Source organism: Coloeus monedula, assembly GCF_965178545.1.
Source record: "Coloeus monedula genome assembly, chromosome: 3".
Lineage (NCBI taxonomy): Eukaryota > Metazoa > Chordata > Aves > Passeriformes > Corvidae > Coloeus > Coloeus monedula.
The window spans coordinates 5,328,230-5,351,195 of record NC_138783.1 but is presented as its reverse complement, the minus strand read 5'-3'; the positions used below and the strand labels follow the sequence as shown (position 1 = coordinate 5,351,195).

The 22,966-nt window shown below is 47.2% G+C and overlaps 1 protein-coding gene across 1 annotated transcript in view; it reads right to left on the bottom strand.

Annotated features, from left to right (window-relative positions):
- Nucleotides 1–22,966, bottom strand: part of IGSF3 (immunoglobulin superfamily member 3) — a gene marked incomplete at both ends in the record, with an annotated part of 92,009 nt that overhangs the window by 54,545 nt on the left and 14,498 nt on the right. Inside the window, one exon of the mRNA XM_082277412.1 lies at nt 9,841–10,218. Coding sequence (XP_082133538.1) covers nt 9,841–10,218 — 378 coding nt within the window. The remainder of the gene's footprint in view (nt 1–9,840; nt 10,219–22,966) is intronic.

Below are 22,966 nucleotides of genomic sequence, written 5' to 3'. Positions count from 1 at the left end.
CGAGCTAAGGGTGGCACAGAAGCAGTGCGCTTTCAAGTTTAGTGCTATCTTATCTGAGATGACAGAAAGGATGTGATGTAGATTGGTAATGCTGCTAGGAGGTACTGGGCTTGTGCTGCTCCGCAGTTTCCCTGAGCACTGGTCACCAGTTTGACTCTGTTGGTTTTGTAATTTTACAACAAGAAGACGCGCATCCACACACAGGGAGCATTTCGTGGCACAGAGCTGAGCAATGGGCACTGCACTTCTCCTCTGCTTCATGGGGACTCCACTGTTCATCACCAGACCTACTTGTTCTCCCAGAGAATCCAAGGAAAGCATTGGCATTAACAGCAGAAACAGCTACCCCTGCCTCTCAGGGCAGCAGAGCGACGGAAGTGCAGAGCAACCAAGTCTGAGGGGCTGGAACTAAAGAACAAATAAAGCAATCCTCCAGGGAAAATAAATTAAAAAAAAAAAAACCAAACAGAAAGAGGAGTGGGAGGAAGAGTAAGCACAGCAAAAACCTCCGCAGGGAAGCACAGCAGGAAAAATAGGCAACGTGGAAGGCGAAGTTTTCGGTGGTAATCAAATAAGGCGCCGCTCCATCGCAGGATTTCTCAGCACTGCAGCTGGCTGGAGCCACGGGGACTGTACGCCACTTTCAGAGTTCACTGAGCAATTGCTAAGGCAGGGGACGGGTGCCATATGTTACCAGCTGCGCTCACAGCCATCGCTTTCCCCATTTAACGCTGAGAGACTCTGTGGAGGCACACGAGCACAGAAACCTGCACACTCCGTGCCTCTCCCCCGCCAGCCGGTGCTCCGGCAAGGCTGCCAGAAATGCCAGCGGGCTCTGCCAGTGGCACTGGCAGTGGGTCCCCATGCCAGGGAGCCACCAGGCCGTGCTGGCTGCTCAGCACCCATCACTGGCGGGGAGGTGCAGGTGGAAGAAGAGATGGGTGTCCCTGAGCTCCCCTCCAGCGAGGAGGAAGCAGCCCCTGGAAAGCTGCTGAGTGCACAGGAGGGAGGAGGCCGGTACCAGGCTCTGCCCATCCCACATTACAGCCTGCTGGCTCCACCACCTGCTCGCCTGACCCAGTCCAGCTCCTTCTGGCTCTCCTTTTGTGCGCAGTAATTTTTTTTTTTGGTTTTCCAGAGCTTCTCTTAGTTGTGCATATAGTGAAAAAGTAATCATCTGGGGGAGGTTGGGGGGGGAGGAAGAGGTTCAGGGTGCCAGAGGGCATTAGGAGAATATGTTAAATTCAGGATGGGAGATATCATTAGGTTGTTGTCAACACCAGGCAACCTTTTGCCCAAGGCTTGAACCTAGGATGCTGAGCAACCCACTTGTGGTAGAGCTGGTATTCAAATGCACCAGGATCTCTAACTAAAGATTTTTCTCTCCTCCTTAGAAACCTTTGCATCGTTTACCTCTTCTCAGCACATTATGTCAATATACACCAACAGCTTATGCCACCAATCCCTCTACTCAGAGGGACAGACTGAGAGGCATCCTATAAAACAATTATGACAATTATGATTACCACATTTTACCAGGAACTGGGAAGAGTCAGCAGGAGAAGCAAAAAGGGCACATGGTCTGAGCAGAGTTGCTGTTTTCAGCAACTCCCTTCAGGGCAGCAGAGGACCCCAAGCCTTGCAAGCCTCATTGACACTGAGGAGGCAAAGGGCTCAGCAAAGAGCAAGTGCCACATTCCCATCAACCTGAGGGACGCCTGAGAGGAGCCAGACATGGCTACAGAGCAGACCGGAGGGCATGACTCTGAGCCTTCAGGAAAGAGGCTTTTTCAGGAAAGACTGCTTTAGTTTCCAAGTTAGTTTTAGCTGACTGTTCTGATATTACTGTTCAGGCTCAGCACTGCACAGAAACCCACCCAAGCAAAACACTGCAGCTCTTCACAGTCTGAAGGCAAGTCAGCATTCGGGATTCCACGCCTGCCTTCCTGACAAGGAAGGGACATAGAAAGTCTGGAAGCGAGAGGGCTCATTTTAAAGACAAGCCTAGATCTGCGAGCAGAGGGCTGTGCAATTGCCTGAGGCTACATTAATTTACATTTTTAGAAATGCCTTTTAGAATACATTCTTTCTTACAATGCATCGGTACAAGTGTACAGATAAGTCCAAAAAAGGACACATATTCTTATCGTAATTGTTCTCCACACGCTAGCTAAATTTAAAAAAGTACCTCTGCCTCAAAGGGGACAATACAGGAAAAACATATGGAATACAGCGATGTGTTCCAAATGTGTCTAATGCCAGGTTTTTGAGAAATGGGTAGGTGGATGGCATAAAAAAAAGAATCAGTTCTCCAGCTGAGAGCCCTTCCCACAAAGCATGTCATGCCACCAAGTTGCTCATGGTTTTGAGGGACAGGGCAGAAAGGCGAGGGAGGGGGAAAAAAACCCAAAGAAAGAAACAAAAGAGTGGATACAATGGATTATCCATTTTTTAGGCATAGTCTGCCCACAGTTTGTTCCACTTCTCCTGCACAGACAGAGGTACAGAAGTGATGTCATGTAATACTACAATAAGAAAGTGAAAATCAGGCAAGCAATTCCAACAGGAAAGAATAGGAGATGGCATACTGCAACAAAACAGGAGTAACTGGAAGTGTTCAGCAGGAAAATACAGTACCAGGGGATGAGATAAAGACACACACAAAACGAGTGAGCCCTGCCCCACTATGCGAGGACACGCACAGAGACTTCTGTTGAAAGCCATCAGTTCTAACCTGACTGCTATCTACTGAAGAGTGGTTTAGGAAGCACAAGGAATAACCAGCCCATGCAATTCACTGCCAGATTGTTCATGACTAAAGCACAGGGTTGCCTGTGCCGCGCTCCCACGCCCCTGCCCACGGCACTGCGGATCACCGGCCCCCCAGTCTGGCAGTGCCTATCAGCCTCACAGCTTCTGAGAGGGGAAAATTGGGTGAGCTTAGGCAGCTACACTTCTAAGATAGCAAAAATGACTAAGCAGGACAGGAGATGAATCCTATTCCGCATTATTACCAGGCAGAGCTGAAATATAAGCCTTTGTTTTTAACTCCCGCTATCTGAGGAGCTCAAAGCACATCACAATTATTTAGCTTAGACTTTGTGAAAGGCTTGTGTGCTATTATCCCTAATTTTACCAGCTGGAAAATGGTGAGGGAGATGGAGCCCACCATATCCAGGGACATGCAGCAAGTTGGCAGCACAATAGGGCCCGATGCCTGCAGCATCACAAACCGGGTGCAATTCCCCAGGCTGTGGCCATAAGAACTGCCAGAGGTAAATATGTTTACCTCTCCTCACTCCTCCCCCATTAACAGACAAACACTTCCTTTCCATCCACAGCAGGAACAGAAAGGAGAAGCAGAGGAGCATAGGTCAATTTTTTTGTGAAGGTTACTACAGAGAGAATTAAGCACGTAAAGGAGGACAGTAAGAACAAAATACCCTGTGTCTCGTTGCAAAGGACTACCTATAAGAAGGCATTTGATTTTTTGTTTTTTAAAAATCCCTTTTTAATGTCAACTAAAGGGTAATTTGAAAGTGAAGGACATTTTACTCCTCTGGGGAGCTAATTACTGCAACAAGCACAGCCCAAACAAGCAGAGATGAATGTAACTCACACAGCACAACACCAATCCTGCAGCTCACTTTGGTTAACTCACACAGCTTGGCCAGATAAGGCACACACATATTTCATGGAGGTAGCCAAGCCGCTGAGACACTCAGAGAGATCAGGACATCTGTGCTTAGGATTTCCAAGTTCCACCTTCATACACCAGAGCAATAGAGACAAACTCCTCCAACCTCACTAGAGAAATAAGAACAGTAAGAAATACAAAAAATATGCCAGAAAAAAATAGAATTTGGGGATGTAAAATGGTCCTTGCTGTTCTCACCTGGTTGAGATTATCAGTGTTATGCCATTATTTCGCTCTGAGCCTCCAAACTTCTTTATTTAGCACCAACCCTCCAAAATGCTGCCTAACAGCAGTTCCTTTCTGCAATGCAGCCAAGTAGCTCATCACAGGATCATAGGACAATTCAGGGTGGAAGGGACCTTGGGGGTCTATAGTGCAGCTACAGGGTCAAGCAGGGTCAGCTATAAGGTCAGACAAGGCCGTTCAGAGCTTGATCCTGTCAGGTCTTGAAACCCTCCAGAGATGAAGCCTTTGCAACCTTTCAGGACAGGCTGAACTGCTTATTTCAATTTTTGCCCTGTTGTTGCTCATCTGCAAAAAGCCTGGTCTCCCCAGGACACAAGCTGCCCACTCAAGTGCAATGACAAACACTTTTCCCTGTCTCTCAGGTGAAGACAAAGAAGAAAAAGCACATAAAGAAGAGCCCCCAAAGACTTCTATCAGAACTGGTAGGTCCTTGTCTCTGAGATTGCCATCTCTCTCTTTGACACCTGCCTCAAGCAAAGCCACCTTCAGCCCTGTTGACAGCTGGAATAAACCAGCAGCCACTGAGGTCCACGTGCCTCACACAGAGAGAAGTGACTGCTCTCATCCAGGTTCCCAGGAGCAGACTGTGCTCTCCCAAATCCAAACTGTGACGTGACTTTCTCCCTCCACTCTGTGCACAGACAGATCACGTATGGCAGCACTTGACAAAGAAGAAGGGAAGCTGCTGGCAACAAGCAGCAGCAGCTGGTATGGGATAATAAAAGTTCTTTTTTTTTCTTGCCTGCTACACAATTTCAATCTCAGCAGAGAGATACCGGAGGTTTTTGGTGGCAAGTGCAGCAAGAGAGACCTGCTTTCTTCTCTTGAATGTTTGTCTGAGACACATGCAGCCCCCTTCCTTCCAGTGCTAAGTGTCTGGCCTGCATAAATCTTTCTTCCACCTCCGGTGCCACCAAAGCCTCTCAGACACACCCTACAGATGTCCTCCCTGTCCCAGCTATGGGCTTGCAGGTGGCCACATAATTAAATGTCACAGCTGCAGGGCACAGAGGATCCTGAAGACAAACTCCTAAAGGCATGGTCTAAGTGCCCATGGACTGAGTACAGGTCTGCAGAGAGCTGCAAGTGCCTCGGGCAGCTCAGCATTAGGAGATGAGACCCCACCACGCAGAGCCGCAGCCAGCCCTGACGTCAGGCAGAGAGGCAGACGGCTCTTCACCCCAACAACGCCCTTGCCCACCACCACTCCTAAGCATGGCACAACGTAGAAACTTCACCACAATGGGGCTACCAGCCAAAAAACCACACAGAGCCCCTGGGAGCCATCCCAGGTAATGCAGGACACAGGAGAACAGGGCAGAGGTCAAGGCACCAACCCACCTGGGCAGGATGAAACCAGGGAGAAACGGCAGAGAGAAGTGTGGCCATGCTGACAGAGCAGCCACTGACTAGCACCTAGCTAGCACAAAGCTTCTCTGCCCTCTGTGACCTAAGCCTGGCTGGAAGAAGGTCCTGGTGACCATCCCTGCAGGCACTACCAGCTCCACAGCAGCTCCTGCCCACTGCAAAGGCAGCTGTGTTTGAGTGCTCCTTGTTTCTCAAGTCTGCACTGACATTGCTTCTTCCCAGCCTGTGGTACCGTGGAGACTGTGGTCTTCTCCCATCCAAGCCCCTTTCATTTTTTTGCTTTAACTTGTTTAGGATTGATGCTGTACAGCTGCTTCCCCCAAAATAAAGACTAAAAGAGCTGCCACCCCCTCAAGAGCTTTGAAACCTTTCCTCCTGCTCTATCACTACCTGTTTAAGAAAAACCTCAAAGCTTGATTTCTTCCCTCAAATCACTTACTCTGAAGAAGATCTCAACGTTTTTGGGAGCACAGATGAAAAAACACTAAGATAAAAGTCTGAAGCTTCTGAAGAGGTTAGACCTGGGCCTCTTCACTGTTACCTAAGTAAGGGTACAGGCACACAAACAACTCATTGCAGAGATATAGTGGAGTACAAATTTGCAGTGACTCACGCTCCTTGAAGGAACTGCCACGTGCTCAGTTCTACCCTGCAGCAAAACACAAGTTTGCCTATCAAAAGAAGAACAAACCAGCACCTCAGTTTGCACTCCTGCAGAAACTGCTGTGCAGAAACCTCCTCTTCTGCCCGAATTTTAAGAGTTACTAAGAAAAGGGTAATTCCAGTGACAATCTGGAAAATACTGCTGTCCTGTCAGTGGTGACGCTGTGCTTCTGGGATGTTGCTTTCCTTCACCTGCAAAGCCTTTGCTGTCCTTAACTTCTTAGAAAAGTGAAGGAACAGCCCACACTACTTCTCACAGCCAGCAACAGGCAGGACCCCAATACAATTGTGTGCATAGTCCCCAGACCCACAATTTAATCAGTCCAATTTAAGTTTTGTAACTCCCCTCTTCAGTACGCTCAAGTGTCTTCCCAATTCAACCACAAAGCCAAAATTCCTATCAGTTGCTTAGAAACCTGATAGGGGAAGTTTCCAAAAGCAGCCAAGTCTTCAGCCACTAGCTAGTTACGAGTGTAACATGTAGGATCTCTCTTTAGTCACCATTGAGAACAATGCACTTGATTTAAACAAAGATGGACTGCTCTCCAGATTTGTCCTTTTCTGTCTTCTGATGGCAGGTATTGCCTGAACATCTACCTTGGGCAGTGAGCCTGGTGTTAAATGGGTGGGAGATGAGATCTTCTAAAATCTTTTCCCCTCACCCTAAGTAAGAGGGCATGAACTAGCCTCAGCAGTTTTTGTCTGCCTCAGGGAACTGAAATCTGAAGGCAAACAACAGAGTTGCAGACTTGGTACATGGGCTGATCTCTTCTCATAAATCAATCACAAGGTTGTGGTTCCATAACATCCTGAAAAGCAGCACCCCACTTTTTTTTTTTTTTTGACCCCACCTCCCTCAGCACCTGAAACTCAGTCTGACACGTCCTAAATTCTTCTCCTAACACACCTTGCAGCCCAGGTATAACTCCATCTTCTCAAAGGTGCAGCTCAGAGGTGGATGGTAAGAGGATCAGCACGATACAGAAAGGCTTGTTTTTGAAGCAACTGAAGGAAACTGAAGAGTGGTAAAGAAGATTAGGCCTTGATACACATGCTCGCATGGCAGAAGGCCTTTGAACCACATGACTGGCCTCATTCCTAGCTTCAGTGAGATTAGCACTTGTGGTGCATGCCTAAATTCAGATAAGAGCCCCACAGAGTGCCTGGGGAGTACTTCTTACTCCAGGCCATCAGAGACATCAGGTCTTCAAAGTGCTACTAGACCATGGCCAAAGTCTCAGTGAAGGAAAAGGCATCTGGAGCAGTGACAGTAAAAATGGGAGAGGGACAACCAACCACGCCTGCTGTTCATGAGGTAGATAGAAGTGTACTTTCAAGCCAAACTGGCATGTCTCTGAAGCTGACAAGATTATTTTTCAGCAGCCTTGGAGCCCTGGAGACACAGCCTTCAACAATGCTCAGATGGCAGGAGCAGAACACATCCCAGCTGCTCTGCTGTAAGCTGAGCTGTCCCGGGGCAGACAGCAGCCCCATGTGCTGCTGCACCAGTGTCCATCCAGATCCCCCATCACAGGACTGTATCATGCAGGTGGAAAAGAGGAGAAACTCCTCCTCCAGCTCTTTCCTCAAACCATGGGACACAACAATTCCAAGGTCCCAGAGCAGCAAGCCTAAAATCAACACTGCTTCAAACCCATCCACTTCACACATAAGTGGAGAGAATAGAGATGCTAACAAACCTGTCTCCCTTCAGGCTTTGCTGCTGCCAAAAAAGAGCCACTCAATCTAATGAGTCAATTAAAAATTCATAACTGGATGAACAAAAAAAGAGAAAAGTTTGGTTCTTTTTCTGAGAAAATGAGAACAGTAACTCTCCTCTGTACCTCTTCTTCCACACACTCTCTGCAGAAAGAAAACCAGCCTGAAAATCCCGAACCTGTAGTTGAGAGCTAAAACAACAGGAAAATAAAGGACACGTGATCTGCCCAGCTCTGCAGAGAGGAGCCCATTTCTCTAGCAGGACTTTGGGGTCCAACAAGGCTGAAGTCAGCACCAGTTCCCACGAATGGGAGGCAGAGGGAAGGCTCTCTGTAAGGGCCTGTTGTCTACAGCTCACTGTAGGAAGCACTCTGAAAAACTCAGTTTCTGTCAGAGTTTGGCTAACCCACAGAAAGCACTTTACACAGATGCACACGTTCAAAATGCAAGTGACCCTAAGTCATTTCTGAAGTGAATTTTCAGTAATGAATAAAGCTAAACCAAATCAGGGCCCAAAATCCTGAGCGCGAGCATCCACGAAGGGGCGTAATGTGATTTAACTAATCAATTAGAAGTTACTTCAGATCAATTTTCTTGAGTATCTCCGACACATGTAAGCCCCAAAGCCAATGTCCTCAAAGCACTGCTCACAGGTGCCTAGGGACTCCCAAATCTTACTTACCGTGGTTTGTAGCTGTGGAAAGGGTAGGACAGAGCAAAACAGACCAACCCAGCTCTGACTCCCCAGACCCTTGGAGAGCAGTTGAGGAGCTTCGCACTGCCCAGCCACTGGATGTGCTGACTGTGCCCAGCTGCAGCTCCCTGGCAGAGCAACCCAACTTCCAACCCCACCCTGCTCCCAGGCACGTTTTTTCAGCAGGTGTCAGTTTCAATGGGTTTCACTCCCCGAGGTGACTGTAACAGCAGCAGCGCTGACTCAGTCTTGTTTGAACTGCAGTGGGAACTGCAAAGCTGGGCACCTAAAACAAATCACAGAACTACAAATAAAAAATAGAATACTCAAGGCATCTGCCTCCCGACTGCTCATGGACACCAGATGGGAAAACAGGCACCTAAATAAGCACCTGCACCCATGCTGCGGAGCTTCACCTGGGAGAGTGGCTGGGCTGGCACCCCTGAAGGAAAGAAGCCAAGGCCACAAAAGCTGGAGGCAAGAAGCTCAACCCAAAGGAAGGCTATTGTGATTTAAATCACATCCTGGCTCCTTTCTCACTGGAACTTCTTGTGTCAACACAGCCTGAACCAGCAACTCCACCACGCCTGGGTAATGTCAAAGTGGTTTCCAAGCTGCAGGCTCACAGACACCACCTAAGGAAAGCAAGCCTGCTTGCTGTCTGTGGGCTTAAATTTGCTAGAGGCATGTCTGTGTTGGGAAGGAGCTCTTTTAGGGGTCTTTCAGCCAAAGAGTTGGATGGAAGCCATTTGACTGTTGTTAGCTGAGTTAGACACTTGGAATACAATCCTGTTTTGAGATACAGAAAGCTAGCTGAAGCTTGAGAAGGTCAAATCTTCTAGTCAGAGAACTGCCATGGAAATACTCCAGATTTTAAAGAACCTATTTTTGATTTTTCTAAAGCAAAGCAAAAAAAAAAATCCCAAACCAACTTCTCCACACTCATCTACAGACAGCTCAATCTGATCGGTGTGCTGGTTTCGGGATGCATTCAGCACTGCTGTAAGAGTTTGAAGATGACCATCTCTCCTGTTCACTTTTATGCGCTGCTCATTATTACTCTTCTCTTCCCTGCTCAGCTATTTCACCACCTTTGGCACACAGCTCTCTCGTCTGTGACTTACACCATCTGATACAGACTCCCTGCTCCTTTACCTCCGCGTAAATCAGTTCCACATCCATATTGCTTTCAGCTATGGCTTCAAACATTCCTCTGCCCAGCCATGCTGCCTGATGCCTCGTTTTTAGAAGGGCCTTATTACTGAAGAAAGCTTGCTGCTTCCTGTGCCTCTATACTGTGATTTCCTGCAACTCCTACCACTGTGCCACCTGCTCACCGCTCCAGTTCTCCCTCACAGGATTTTCACCTAACAGCCTATACAGACTGCAGTGCACACAGGGGTTCAAGGGTTTGTCACCCCACTGGCCCAGCGCCGAGAGCAGGACAGCTTACCCACGAGGTTCATCTTGGCGCTGTAGCTGCCGAAGTACCTCTCGTCGGTGTTGGGCGTGTGGCACTCGTACTCGCCGGCGTCGCGCTCCTGCAGCTCGGTGATGTGCAGCAGGACGGCGTCCCCCTGCAGCCGCTCCACGAAGATGCCCCGGCTGCGCACGCGCTGCGTGTAGATGGCGTAGGGGAAGGAGGGGTCCACGGTGCTGACGATCTGCACCTCCCGCTCGGGGGCCGAGGGCAGGTAGATGGACCACTGGAAGTTCTGCTCCGCCGGGCCCTGGTAGCCGCTCACCTTGCACCACAGGGTGACGTGGGATCCCTCTGTGCGGTACAGGGGTCCCTCCTGCACCGTCACTTGCCGCTGGGCCAATGCCATGCCTGTGGGAGGAGAGGAGCCCAGGGTTACTGACCAGCAGGCAATCCCCACACGTACACCCATCCTACCACCCCTTTTCTATGGCCATGCTGGACCAGGCAAGTCCTCACACCCCATTTTACAGCTGGCACATCGGGCTCTGGCCCAGCACCCTCCTGAGTCACACTGGAGAATTCTTGCTGACTCAATGGATGTGTTTTAAAAACACCCCATGAAAGAAGCAGCAGTGAGGTAACATAAAACCCTTGTTTGGAAGCAGTAAGAACCCAGGTGTGAAAGGGCAATGCACCACACAGTAACAAATCAGAAACTCAAGGTGACAGGTCTTTGTTTTCAGTACTCTTACTTTCCAACTCTTACCACCCCATGGAGAGAGGCCCCTGTGCAAGCCAGGGGGCTGCACTCCCTCCCTTCGGTTGCTGGGCCACCCAACTCCAATGCCCCAGGCACTCGTCCTCCATCAGCAAACCCGCCAGAGGCCTCAGCTGGTACAAAAATCCCATTCTTTTTCCCCAAACCCAGCACACCTCCTCCGTTCTCTCTTACACTTGTAAAGGCACACAGAGAAATATCAGGTTTCCAGCACTGCCTTCCCAAGCCTGTCTGAAAGGTGTGCATTCAGTACATAACAAAACCAATTAAAGTTAATGGAGGGAGTGGGCACTTTACACCAGAGCTCAGTGCCCTGGCTGCTGAAGTCAGGGCCCAGCACCATGCGCCGTACACACGCAAACGTGCGCAGCACAAAACAAAGACAGCCGCGCAGCACGGTGACTGTGATCCGCTGTATTTTTACACAGATTATGGATGGCTGGCCCTTGGGCTCATGGCACATTACCAGCACAGCCCTCCAGGGGCCAGATAAATTACAGCAATCTATCTTGTTTGTTGCTACATCAAAGGCTCGAGGTCTGGAGACCACGGTGGGTGTTCATCGGTTATTGAGTTACCAGCAGCACGCACACATGGCAAGGCCAATCCTGGCTTCTGTGACTGCTTGCTTGCCATCATAAAACAGCAATAAGCCGATTTAAAGCAGGTCCTGCATAATCACGTTTGCAAATTTCATCCTCTCTGTGCATGTGTATGTTGGGGGTTTCCCCCTCTCCTCTAATTTTCAGTAACAATGCTCAAGTCCAGAGAAGAATTTAACCTTTCAAAAACTGGCATCTTGCAGGGGAAGAGGTAGTCTTGAATCTGGGGTTTATTGATTCAATAAACCTCTGGACATCGATGTCCAGATATGAAGTTTTTCTCCACAGCCAGCCTGGACTGGAGCCAGGAGAGATGGTTCTTAGCAGCTTAAAACAAATTGTGAAAAATAGGTTCAGCACATCCATCAGGGCATGCAGCTGAACAGATGGAGTGCAATTCAAACTATTAACTTGGGCTCAGCTTGCTGCTGCTCCAAATTATGTTTCTTTTTACTCTTTATGAAATAATGTGATTTAAGGGGAGGACAGGGAAAGCTAGCACATTTGAAACAAGCAGGGAGAGGAACAACAGAGGCAAACACTCCCCCACTGTTTGCTGTACCAATCTCTTCATCCTGGGGAAAGATACTGCTAGAGACAACTAACACATCTAAGGTGCAGACAGCCTCTTCTCTCACCCCACAAATGCCAAAGGACAAAGCAAATACTACAGCCTTTGAAGGAAACTGTTTTCAAAGCAGCAGGAAGGACAAGATCTTTATTACATACCTAAAGACAGCTCATAATCCAATTTTTGTATGCACATGTAGTCTTGCTACAGCATACAGATATCCCACATGCAATGACAATTGCACCACAAGGCAAATATGCACTGGGAGGAATTAAAAGTTGCACACATGACACTCATTCAAGCATTTCTCAGCTAAGTGCACAACTTTGTTTATCAGGCTTTTAACATGGTGCTGGATTTTTTACATAGGAGTTTTCCAACTGTCCGGTTGAAAAAAAGCATTTTATCAGAGATGTGTATCGGACATTCCAAAGCTCACTGGAAGTTCACAACACTGGGGGACCCACAGCACAGATTTTTGGTAGATGTCAAATCTCACCACCCTCATGGCCAGCACTAACGTGGGCTTCCTTCTTCCCTTGTCAATAGCTTTTAGGACCTTGATTGTAACTCTATCTGGAGTCCTCCTTCAGGTTCTGAAGAGACCCACTTTCTACATTCCTCCTCTTCTATTCCCTCTTTCACTGGATTGCTGCACCTTCCTAATGCAGCCAAAAGTGAGAGAGAGTTAAGAGCCAAAGAGCTCCTGGTTTCCCCTTCTGGCTCCAGGAGCCTAAGAAGCTGAGGGACAGAAGGAAGACAGTGCAGAGAAAGTCCTGCCCAGCTCCAGTATGGATAGAAGACCAAACAGTCAGGCTTTTGTTACCACTTGCAGCAGGTTTCTGTCCCAGAGGTGAGACACAACGGCTCAGAAGTTGGATGAACAGGCTAGATCTCCAGAGGGGCAAGGTGCAGCACATCCACAGTGCTGCTCCCTGTGCCTGGCCGTGAACTCCTGCTCCAACACAGCTGGGCAAAAATGCTTTTCAACACCTTTAAAAAAACCCAAACAGCAGAAGCAGAAATACTTCTCTGAAACTATTTTAATCAAGAAAGGAAACAAGAAAAACAATCAGCCTGAGGCAGACATCCACCAGTACATGTTGTCCTCAAACAGTTACCCTTTGCATGATGTTTGGCATTTTGCAAGCTCTGGGAATTGCTACATCCACAACACACAGGAACTGCATTTCTTAGCGAGCAAGAGCTCTGATTAACAAAAATAATGTGTCTGAGATCCCATTTAAACTCTTCTCATTCCCTCCTAAAGTGAGGGAAGAGCTCACTGCAGGAGGAACTGTGTGCTCCACACCTTCCTTAGGATGCCCAGGAGACAGAGATGGCGGCATTTGGCTGGTACCGCACTGACACAGCTGGCTTTTAATTGCAAATCCAATATAATTTACTGACAACGCAAGGGCTGATAGGGAGGAGGTAGCAAGCCAAGTGCTACTTTAAAATTAATAAGAAATTATAGGTTTGTGCATCTGTTTTTTTCCAAAAGACAGCAAATCCCATGCAATAAGGAGGAAGCCATTCCCTGATCCTTATCCCCTACAGATCTGGGCTGTTGTTGACAGCCTTTTGAGCTAGAAGCAAGCCAAACAACAGCCAGGCAGCTCTCAGCTCATCCATCTCCCAGGCCCCGGAGGTGCACAGGGGGATAAGAGCAGTGGCAAGAGGGGACATGCAGCCAGGTGGTTGGACTCAAGCAGCAAGGGACAGTGCAGGACCCAGGGACCTCAGATGCCCAGTACCTGCACCTCCCCTATGCCAACCCACCCAGCAGGCTCCAGGGCCACTGCAAATGTCATGGGAAACAGCTCCAAAAAGCCAGGAAAAGGAAAGAGAAAAATGCAATGCCAGAGTCACATACTCACTCAAGTCTCCCTTGTCACACCACAGCCAGGATTTCAATGCCTCTCCAAGAAAGAAAGGAGCAAGAAAGGAGCATTAAGCATCCCTGCCAGCCTGGCATCTCCCCCAGCAGTGCTGCAGCTCAGCTTCTGAGTACACTGTGTCTTTGCAAAACTTGTATCCTCACAGCAACCTCAGATAATTTCGGCAAGATCTGACCTTTCCACGGAGACACACACAGAGCTCAGAGCTCAGGTTTTCATATGCAACTGGTCATTTCAGGTGCCTGAGCTGAAGTACTTTGAAGATGCACTATTTCAGAAAGTGCCAAACACTTACCCTCTGGGAAGAAGGTGGACCTTCAGGTACCTTTCAGAAGAACAGGCGTGCAAAATCTTCCTGAGAACATTGACTCATGGCTTATTGCAAGGGACAGGTGGGTGTAATGGAAGAGGGGATGCCTGAGCACACAGAAACTCTGCCACAGCATTGACAGATTAAAAGAATAAATAAAAACGCATGACAGACTGATGAAGAGCCTTCTTGCACAAATATTCTCCCCATCTCAGACCACACGGGTCATGTCTGCACCACATCCAAAGGCACTACAGCCATTGTAGTTATCTTAGATATCAATAATCACTGCCAGTAGTTGTTTAATCCAAAGGAGAAACTTGAGCTCTTATGAGTATTATCATGGGTTTCTAATCACTAGAGAACAACTAAAAAGGTCTTCATATAAATATCTTCTTGGCATAGATATCTTCTATAAGCACAGGGCTAATAGTGCTAAACACCAAATGGATTACGTAGTTTGAGGGGATGTTTCTACCCCTGCAGCTTTACAGCAGCTTTCCTTCACTGAGAAGCTCTAAAGTACTATTTGTCAATAACTGACAGTACCAATCCTAAATTTCCTTTAAAAATTACTTTGTGCCTTTGACTACAGTTACTAGACAGAACACACTTCCAAAGAGATCCCTCTCCCTTTCACAAATACACAGCAACACATCTGGGTTTTGTTGTTGTCGCTTTTGTTTGTTCAACTCACAGGCGCTCCTGAGAAAGTGTCAAGAGAAGAGCAACAATGAGGATAAACACTAGGGAATGGCTTCTCTGTCAAAAAATAATGGAGTCTGGGAAAAAAAAAGGCGACTTGAAGGGGATCTGGTAAAGGTTTTTTCACAAATACATAACCATAGCAAGGACAGTCAAGAATTTGACCCTTTATCATCTCTTCTAGTTTAAAAACCAAAGGCCGTCAACCAAGACTGGCCTGATCCAGATTTATAACAAGCGAGTCAATTTTTGCAGCTGCACACAGCAGTTCTGTGGATACCCTTGCCAAAGGATATTGGGGGTATGGAAAAAGTTTACATGGGTCAAAATGTGAGTGGGACAAGCACTTGAAGGAGGGCTATTAAATAGGTAAATGACATCAGGTTCATAAGGCTCCCAAAAGAAGCTGCAAGTGCATAGCTGCCTGCTTACAGCTTTTTGAGGCATGATGCTGAGCAAGGTGCAGGATTTACTCTGAAGTGGTACAGCTGTCCTTGTGCCCCTTCATGACCCATGTCATTACAGACTGTACTCTTCAACAACGTGGGTCACATCTGGTCTGCACACTATGCCTTGGTTATGCCACAACAGAAGCTAAAAACCTTAGCATTTCAGCTTCTTCTCGAAAAGCATGACTATTTCTGCTCTGAACAACTGAATGGGTTCCCTCAAAACATCCTCAGATCTGACACGGGAGCTTGTGCCCCTATGCAGAGAAGGGAAGGGGAGCATGCATAAATCCTACTTGGCTATGACAAATTAGCATCTGTGGCAGACCACAGGACCTGGCAGAAAGTCCCCAGTAATGAAGACAATTCAGACATAAGTGCTAAAGGGCAGTTATGCTAAAGTGTCTAATTCCAAGCTTGAGGGATGCTCCAGGCAAGCTCAACCCAAGAGCAGGTGCAAGTGCACCACAGGCTGTGGCCACTGCTGCCCCCCTGCAGGTCCTGGCGGGGGGCAGGGGATATGCAGGAGCCCAGGCTGACCACCCAGCCAGCCCCTGCACTCCAATGCATGGGATGGTGCCATCTGAGGCGAGGCAAGTGCCAGCAGACTTCCTCCTGCTGTTCTCCATGTCCTGCTGCTCCCTGTGTCCTGCAGGCTGTGGCATCACCCCTCCTCAGCGCTCCCACTCCCCTGCCCCAAAGCAGGAGCACTGCACCCTGCACAGGCCTTTGCTTCCAGTGGATTACTCAGGGACAGTTAACATCCTCCGAGCTCATATTCCGTCTTAATTCAGATTAATTTTTCAGTCTCACTTATGCATGAGGCCTCCCAGGGGATGGCCCTTCCTCTCTCCCTTCTGTCACCCAAGGAGGATGCAGACAGGTCTTGCCAAACCCAGCCCATTACTTAGTCCCTGCTTTTTCTCTGGACTCCACAGCAGGGTTGATACCCACAAAACAGTAATTCATTTCAAGAAGGCTCTTCCAAGCTCACCGTTGTCCAGCCACTGAGAACGTTTTCCCAGGAAGCCATCATTATTTTTTTCCCATAGGCTGAAGACTAATAAAATCTCTGAGGGAGACTCTGCCCCACCAGGCAATGCCAAAACAGAGACAATCTTTAAGCAACACATACCTGCTATTCTGTGAAGTCTCCTGTTAAGGCACACAACTGAAAATTAGGTTTGAGCTTAATTTTTGCATAAATGAGTCACAGCAGGAACAATCTTCCCTACACTGAAACCTGCTGCCAGATGGAAAAAAACAATGCTATCAGAAGAAAACATGTGGTAAGCCCCCCCACCCCCCCCAAGACTGTAAAGCCTCATTCTGGGAAAATACAGTGTTTTGTTTGGTGTATTTTTTGTCATGCCAAGAGAGCTTAGTGTACTGAAAGGCTGGCTGGAGCCACCTGCAGAACAACTCTGTCCCTATTCTCCACCCTTTTGCTTTAATGTTTAAATGGTACCACCAAAAGGATACCCGATGCCCTATCCTCTTCCTCATCCATTCCTGCCACCATCCTGCCACTCCCAGCACACAGACCATCCTTCCTAAAGCAACTCATAAAGCTATTTATTCCTCATTCAAATTCCTCCCACTACTGAGCCAACTAAGGATGGCTAAGTGGCGAGGTCAGCCAGGAGCAATTTATACAATAATTGGTATGGAAATATCACAATCAGTGGGGGAATATCAAAGCATGGGCAAACTAGACAGGAGCCGCCAAAGCAGCTCTTTGTTCTTCCAACAACACTGCCTTCCCTCAGCTCTGCTCGCTGCTCTGTCTCACAGCCGCTCACTTCCACAGCAGATGTTTACTGTCTTTTAAGAAAAATGTTTTCAATAAATATGAAAGAGGTGACATTTCTTTTAATCACCATAGATTGTTGTGGCCTGTGACTAGCTTCCCAAGTTCTGACTGTAAAAGAGGTCTTGTACCTCTGCTATAATTATGCATCCAGCCAGACATCCAACCCCCTCGCCAAGATCAGAGCCATTTTACATCCTTTGGTTCTTCTCAGATCTGGCCCTTATACTGACAGAAGACTTCCTTATTTTCCCCAGTATGGCATTGGTATTCTGCAGATGCACAGTATGAATTGTGATTTCTTCCCCCCGTTTTTTAAGCAAACTACATCCTATATGGGTGTCACATTCCTCTAACTGCTCCTTCCCTGTTCTACAATTAGGCACGTTAAAATGTGCTAGTTTTAACATCACAGCATACTCTTGAACCACAGATCATCTGTATTACTACAACCTTTAAACTTCTAAAAATGCTGAAAGGATGAAAGTATAATTCGTTATCTACACTGGACTCTGTGAAGACAAGAAACAATAGGCTTGGACTTGAAAGCAGAGACTCAGACTGGTCATGGGAGCTAGCTACATGCCCATTTCCCAGAAGCTAGGAAAGCAAGGCACCAGAGAGACTGCTTTGTGAGACTGAGGCATCTCACACTACAGCTTCCTCTAATAGACATTTACTTTCTTCGAGGATACCATAAGGCAGAGATGAACCTGTCCCAGGGGATGCATGATACAAGATCTCCCTGCTCTTACAGTTCTATCATTCTCAATTATCCCACCAGAAAGTATATTTAAAGTTACTTCGCTGCACCGAAGCCTGAAACTACTCTTTAATCTAGTACAGCTTTACTTTGAAAAGTCCAAGTACTCTGTGTCCAGAAGCCAGCCAGCCACGCCTGCGGTCAGAAAAAAGGAGCAATACGCATAACAACCAGAGGAAGGAGGATGGCTGGGCAGTCCTTCTGCACACAGATCCCTGAGCTCTGGAGCTCATGGTGCTCAGCCTCCCTACTTCACAAGGGCTTTGAAGCACATTTAAAAGGTGAGTAACAACATATGCTGGTGGCACGAGGGACAGACTGAGCTGGCTGCCCTGCTGGTTCAGATTCATAATGGTAAATGACTGTTGGGGGCTCAAATACCTTTGTGCGACACACCTACTGCTTATTGCAGGTTTACTGTTTTCCTGCAAAGATGCCGAGAATAAAAGAATCCCTTATAACCTGCAATCCTTGTACTCACCGAAGTTTTGACTTAAGCCCCCAGAATGGCACAAAGCTCCAACAGCACTACAGGCTCTTTTCTGTACTTAAAGTAGAGCTTGTCCTGTGAATCATTTAATCAACTATTTCTCTTCCTCCAAGGTCAGAACATGACCTTTGCAGCCCTTTTTCACCTCTCAGATCAGCATGTTCTTCACATACTCTATCCTTATCACTATGGGAAGAACACGCGAGCAGAAGCTCCCTGGCAGATTATGCTTATATTGGGAGTATGCAGGCAGGAAGTGTTGGAGTGCCCACGCAGTACTTCTAACTTGCACTGCTCCTCGTCCTTTATCCTTAGGAGTTTCTTCTTCCTTACAGCCCTTACTGAATACATGCCCTAGTGACTTGTATCACTGCTGCTGGTTCCAGGTCTGGTTAAGCACTACAGTACACAGCACCATTTACAGTGGTCTGCTGGAATGCCCAAAGCAATGCCTACTTTTATAATTTCCAAAGAAAAGCAGTGATGGCTTCATTACTACCTCCCCAGCCTGAGTTTTGAAACTGTCACCACAGGTACTCCCTGTAAGATTTAGTGCAGACCTGCACAAAAAGTGAAGTCTCCTAAGACTCCTATGTGTGCTTTTTCTTGTGTTCTTTTAGCTCTTAAAATACATGTAAGGACACACCATTTATCCTTGTGTCTCCAGTACTGCTCCCGGACCTCTAAAAGATTCAGCACTGCCATTCTAATACCAAAGCTATGAAGCACCAACACGCATTTTGGACTGCTGAACCCTTAGCTGGTATGTGTTCCCAGCCTATCAAGAGAAGGGGGTGAAATGAAATTGTTTGGAGCATCAAAGCTAGGTAGGAAATTTCTGACATAGTTCATTATGCCCTCCAGCCCCTGTATTTCTTTTTATTATCCTTCTTTAGTCTTCAAGTCCTATATGTTCAACATCCAGGGTCACTCTAAGAATTGTCAAACATTATTCCCCGTGCTATCACTCACTCTCAGACAATAAGAAACTTCATTTTGTTTCACAGTCAATAACGTTTTAATGTCACTTCTTTTTTCATTCTCCTGCACGCTCTGCAATCCCTTCCAATATTAAAGAACAGAATGTCCCTATTATTGCTGTAATTCACCTCATAACATCCCAGATGCTTAAAATACTCTCCCAGGAGAAAAGAGTGTAGAGTCCCAAATCTCACCTTCACATTATCCTTGCCAAGAGGAAACAGCATTTACTATCCAGCCTTTCATTAAAGGAATTCCCTCTCTTTCATGAGATCTCTTAAAATATTTCTGATGCATGGAGAGCCTGGTTTCTTACCCTCCCTGAAATTTATTTTTCCTCACGAAAAACAAGGCTTCTCGTTCTCTTTATTTAAAACACAGGAAGGAAGGACAGACATAAAGCACCTCCCTCCACCTCCAAAGAGTGTTTTGGCCCATCTTTCCACACTCCTTGAAGTTGCTTATTTGGTTTCTTGCCCTTCCCCTTGCTCCAAGTGACTCCAGATTTTCCCTTGCTTTGGTACAGATGACACTTAGGAGTCCAGCACCCTTATTTTCTCTACAACCTTGACCTGCATCTTTGTTGTTCTAGGCATGGCCAGAGCATCTCTTTTTCACCTCCAAACTGGAAGCCTCAGGCAGCCATTTATTAATTGCTTAACCCCGAATTGATTACCTTCCAGAGAGAGAAACCTAACAACAATCTGTTAAATATTGACAAGCTGGAACAGCTGGTGACAAAGTGCCCTGCTGCACATTCCCTCCCACCTCCCAGAGAACACCATTTCTCCAGCACTCCAACTGTATCCTTAGCCATGGGTCTGCACCTGCTCCTCACCTCCTTTGGAGCATACAGCTCTGCAGAAATAACACTAAAAAAAAAGCTCACAAGTGTAGTATCTAGGAGAGAATGCAGCCCGGGAAATCTCTTCCTCTTCCTTCTGGCATGCTAAAGAAGCATTTGTGCCCCTCAGCCGTGACCATTAGCACAAGAGAACACTCAATTTGCAAGGCAAAGCTGCCATCTTGTACTCACTCCTTCAGCAGAAAGAGCTTTCAAGTAAGCAGCAAATTGACCCATCCCCAAAGTCAAGTGTACTGGCTAAAAGCATGCATTTCTCCAAGATAAGTTTTCCCACTGTAGTGGTTTTGGTTCAAAATACTCATTACTTACTTACTTACCTTCTATGAGATAAGAATTGCCCAGTTACAAACTGAACCCACTACACCCACCCCACCATAAAGGATCACAGGAATATGAAGTACAGCCATATAACAGCAGACAGTTTCCATTTCCTCCCCACAAACTCATCTGGATTCTTCCCTGTTCACTAAGCAGCAGCAACACACTGCCTCTCAAAACTTCTGTGATTCAGTCAAGACAGCATCCCTGAAAGACAGACAGAGATGTAGGGAGATTCTTCAGCTACCTGCTGCCTTTTTATTGCTAATTAAGATGTTAGAACTCCTTGTCTGCATACACTGTAATTTATTAGTTTGACATGCTACACAGACTATCAGCAGTTGTCACCAAGGCTCTCATTTCAAATGGGAGGACAGGAGCTTTCTGGCATTTGGAAAGGAAAACAGAGCAAAACAAAACAAAAAAGGGGATGCAGAAGCATTTATGTTACTATTTCTTCCAGGCTAGGAGGGAGAAAGGTACAGTCATTCCCCCCTAAGCACAGTACTACTACCAGTGAGTAAAAAGGACAATCAGATGAGATTCTCCTCCCTGAGGAGGAACAAGCCCACGCACCAGAGGGAACTGACCAGCTGGAAAGTACAGGAAAACACTTTTTACACTAAAGAAACAAACAAAACCAACCCACAACTGTGAGGGGTAACTGCACACAGGCTGCCCAAAGAGACTGCGGAGTCTCCATCCCTGGAGATATTCAAAGCTGTCTGGACATGATCCTGAGCAACCTGCAGGAGGCTTGGACCAGATGATCTCCAAAGGTCCCTTCCAACCTCAACTGTTCCATGAAGGACTCTCCAAAAGGACTGCTTTCATTCACCACTGCTGTAGGCTCAGTTACCTCAGCTCAGCACCAAGCACCTGCTCAGAGCAGCCTCACTGCAACAGATTCTCTACAGAGAGAAGAGTGGCAAAAACACCCTCATCCCAGGAGATTCCGTTTAAAAATGTGGTTTCACAATGCAGTTAAGCTGATCTAGTTACCAGCTGCCATGGCAAAAAAAGCAGTCTTGCTTCCCCACTCACTTTATTCCTAGCAACATATACACACTCCTCTCCCCATGCTTGACCTCCACATGAGCTGAAAAAAGAATGACCCAAGGAAAGAGTTACTGGTTTTCACCAATAGAGCATGAACACTTTTTTTCTTTGGGGGACAGGAGCAAACAACCCTTCCATTTAGCAGCAGGGAAATTCCACCAGCTCAGCCACATTGTGAGAGACAGCACCTTCAGAATGCCAGCAGATGGGTCAAGAGAGGGCAGGGAAGGAGAGCAGGGAAGCATGTGAGGAAGCGCCAAGGTCTCTCTCTGCTGGGAGACCCTGATGGCAGGTCTCTTAACAGGCCTTGTGCAAAGGCAGCAAGTGAAAAAGTGCTGCAGGTGCTTGCTGCAGGTTACTCCCCATCACACAGAGTAAAATAAAAGTTTTCCAAGCCACCACTTTTAGCAAACAACCCTAAGAGCAGGAGACTTAATGAAGCCTAGCCTCCCATGCCTTCAGGAGGGAGGCTGTCTCTGAGACTAATGACTTGACTGCAAGCTCCAGCTGGAGCTTCTCCTACAGCTGGCACAGTCATTTGGAGGCTCTGCTGAAGCCCTTGAAGAAAAGGGTCTCCTTCAGTCCCCTGTCACTGCCCTGACTCAGCTACCTACTCTTCACAAGGCTTGCAGGAACTCGTTTGTTTCCAAGCTCTCTATGCCTGTCAAATTAGCGTAAAATTGGCCAAAGGGCTTCCAGGTTATCCGGAAAGGGGTGGCAGAGGCAGTATGATCAGATAAGCCCTCTTTCTCTGAGAACCCAGCCTGAGGAAACACAATGAGAGGCACAGGCTGGGAATCAAAAACCACGGAGGGAAGAAGCACTAAAAAGACAAGGTAGAACAAGGCTAAGAATGGCTTTAAAAGGGAAGACACACATCTTGCATTTGGCACAGCAGAGGAGGAGGAACTAATTTGAGAGTTCAGGGGAATCGGCAGACAACAAAAAACCTGAATGAATTTCAGAGGCAGAGATGGATAGGAAATGCTGTAGTTTATACTCCAGAAAGACCCAGGTGCGTGCCTGTGCATGTAAGTAAGCACCAGAGACAAAGGTTAAAATTTTGAAGTGAACAGAAATACGAGATCTCTTAGCAGAGAGAGGCCACTCCAGTTTTTATGAGTGGACAAAACTACAAAGAGGCAGGGACTGTAGGAAGAGGTGGACAGGGTGACAGAATAGGCCCCTTGCAGCCACACAAACACAAGCCCTGAAGCTGGTATACAGGTATACTCATGAGATCATAAGAAAAGCTCTGTCAGCAAGGCAGGAAAAGACAGACAATAGAACTTAGAGGATCTCTCCAGAAAGAGACCAAAACTGGTTATTGCAAGGTCAAATACAAAGTCAAGAAAGGTAACATTTCATCACAACCCAGATGTAGAGCAGTGGGGGCTATTAAGAAAGCCCTTGTGAAGTAAATCACAGAGACAGACTAAACTGGCAGAGGGCTGGGAGGCAAAAGCTCCAGACAGTGCATCCCATGGGGCTTGCAAAGGACACAGCAGCTGCTGGAGGAGGAGGGGATAAAGCAGCTTTGCATTGAGGGAAAGA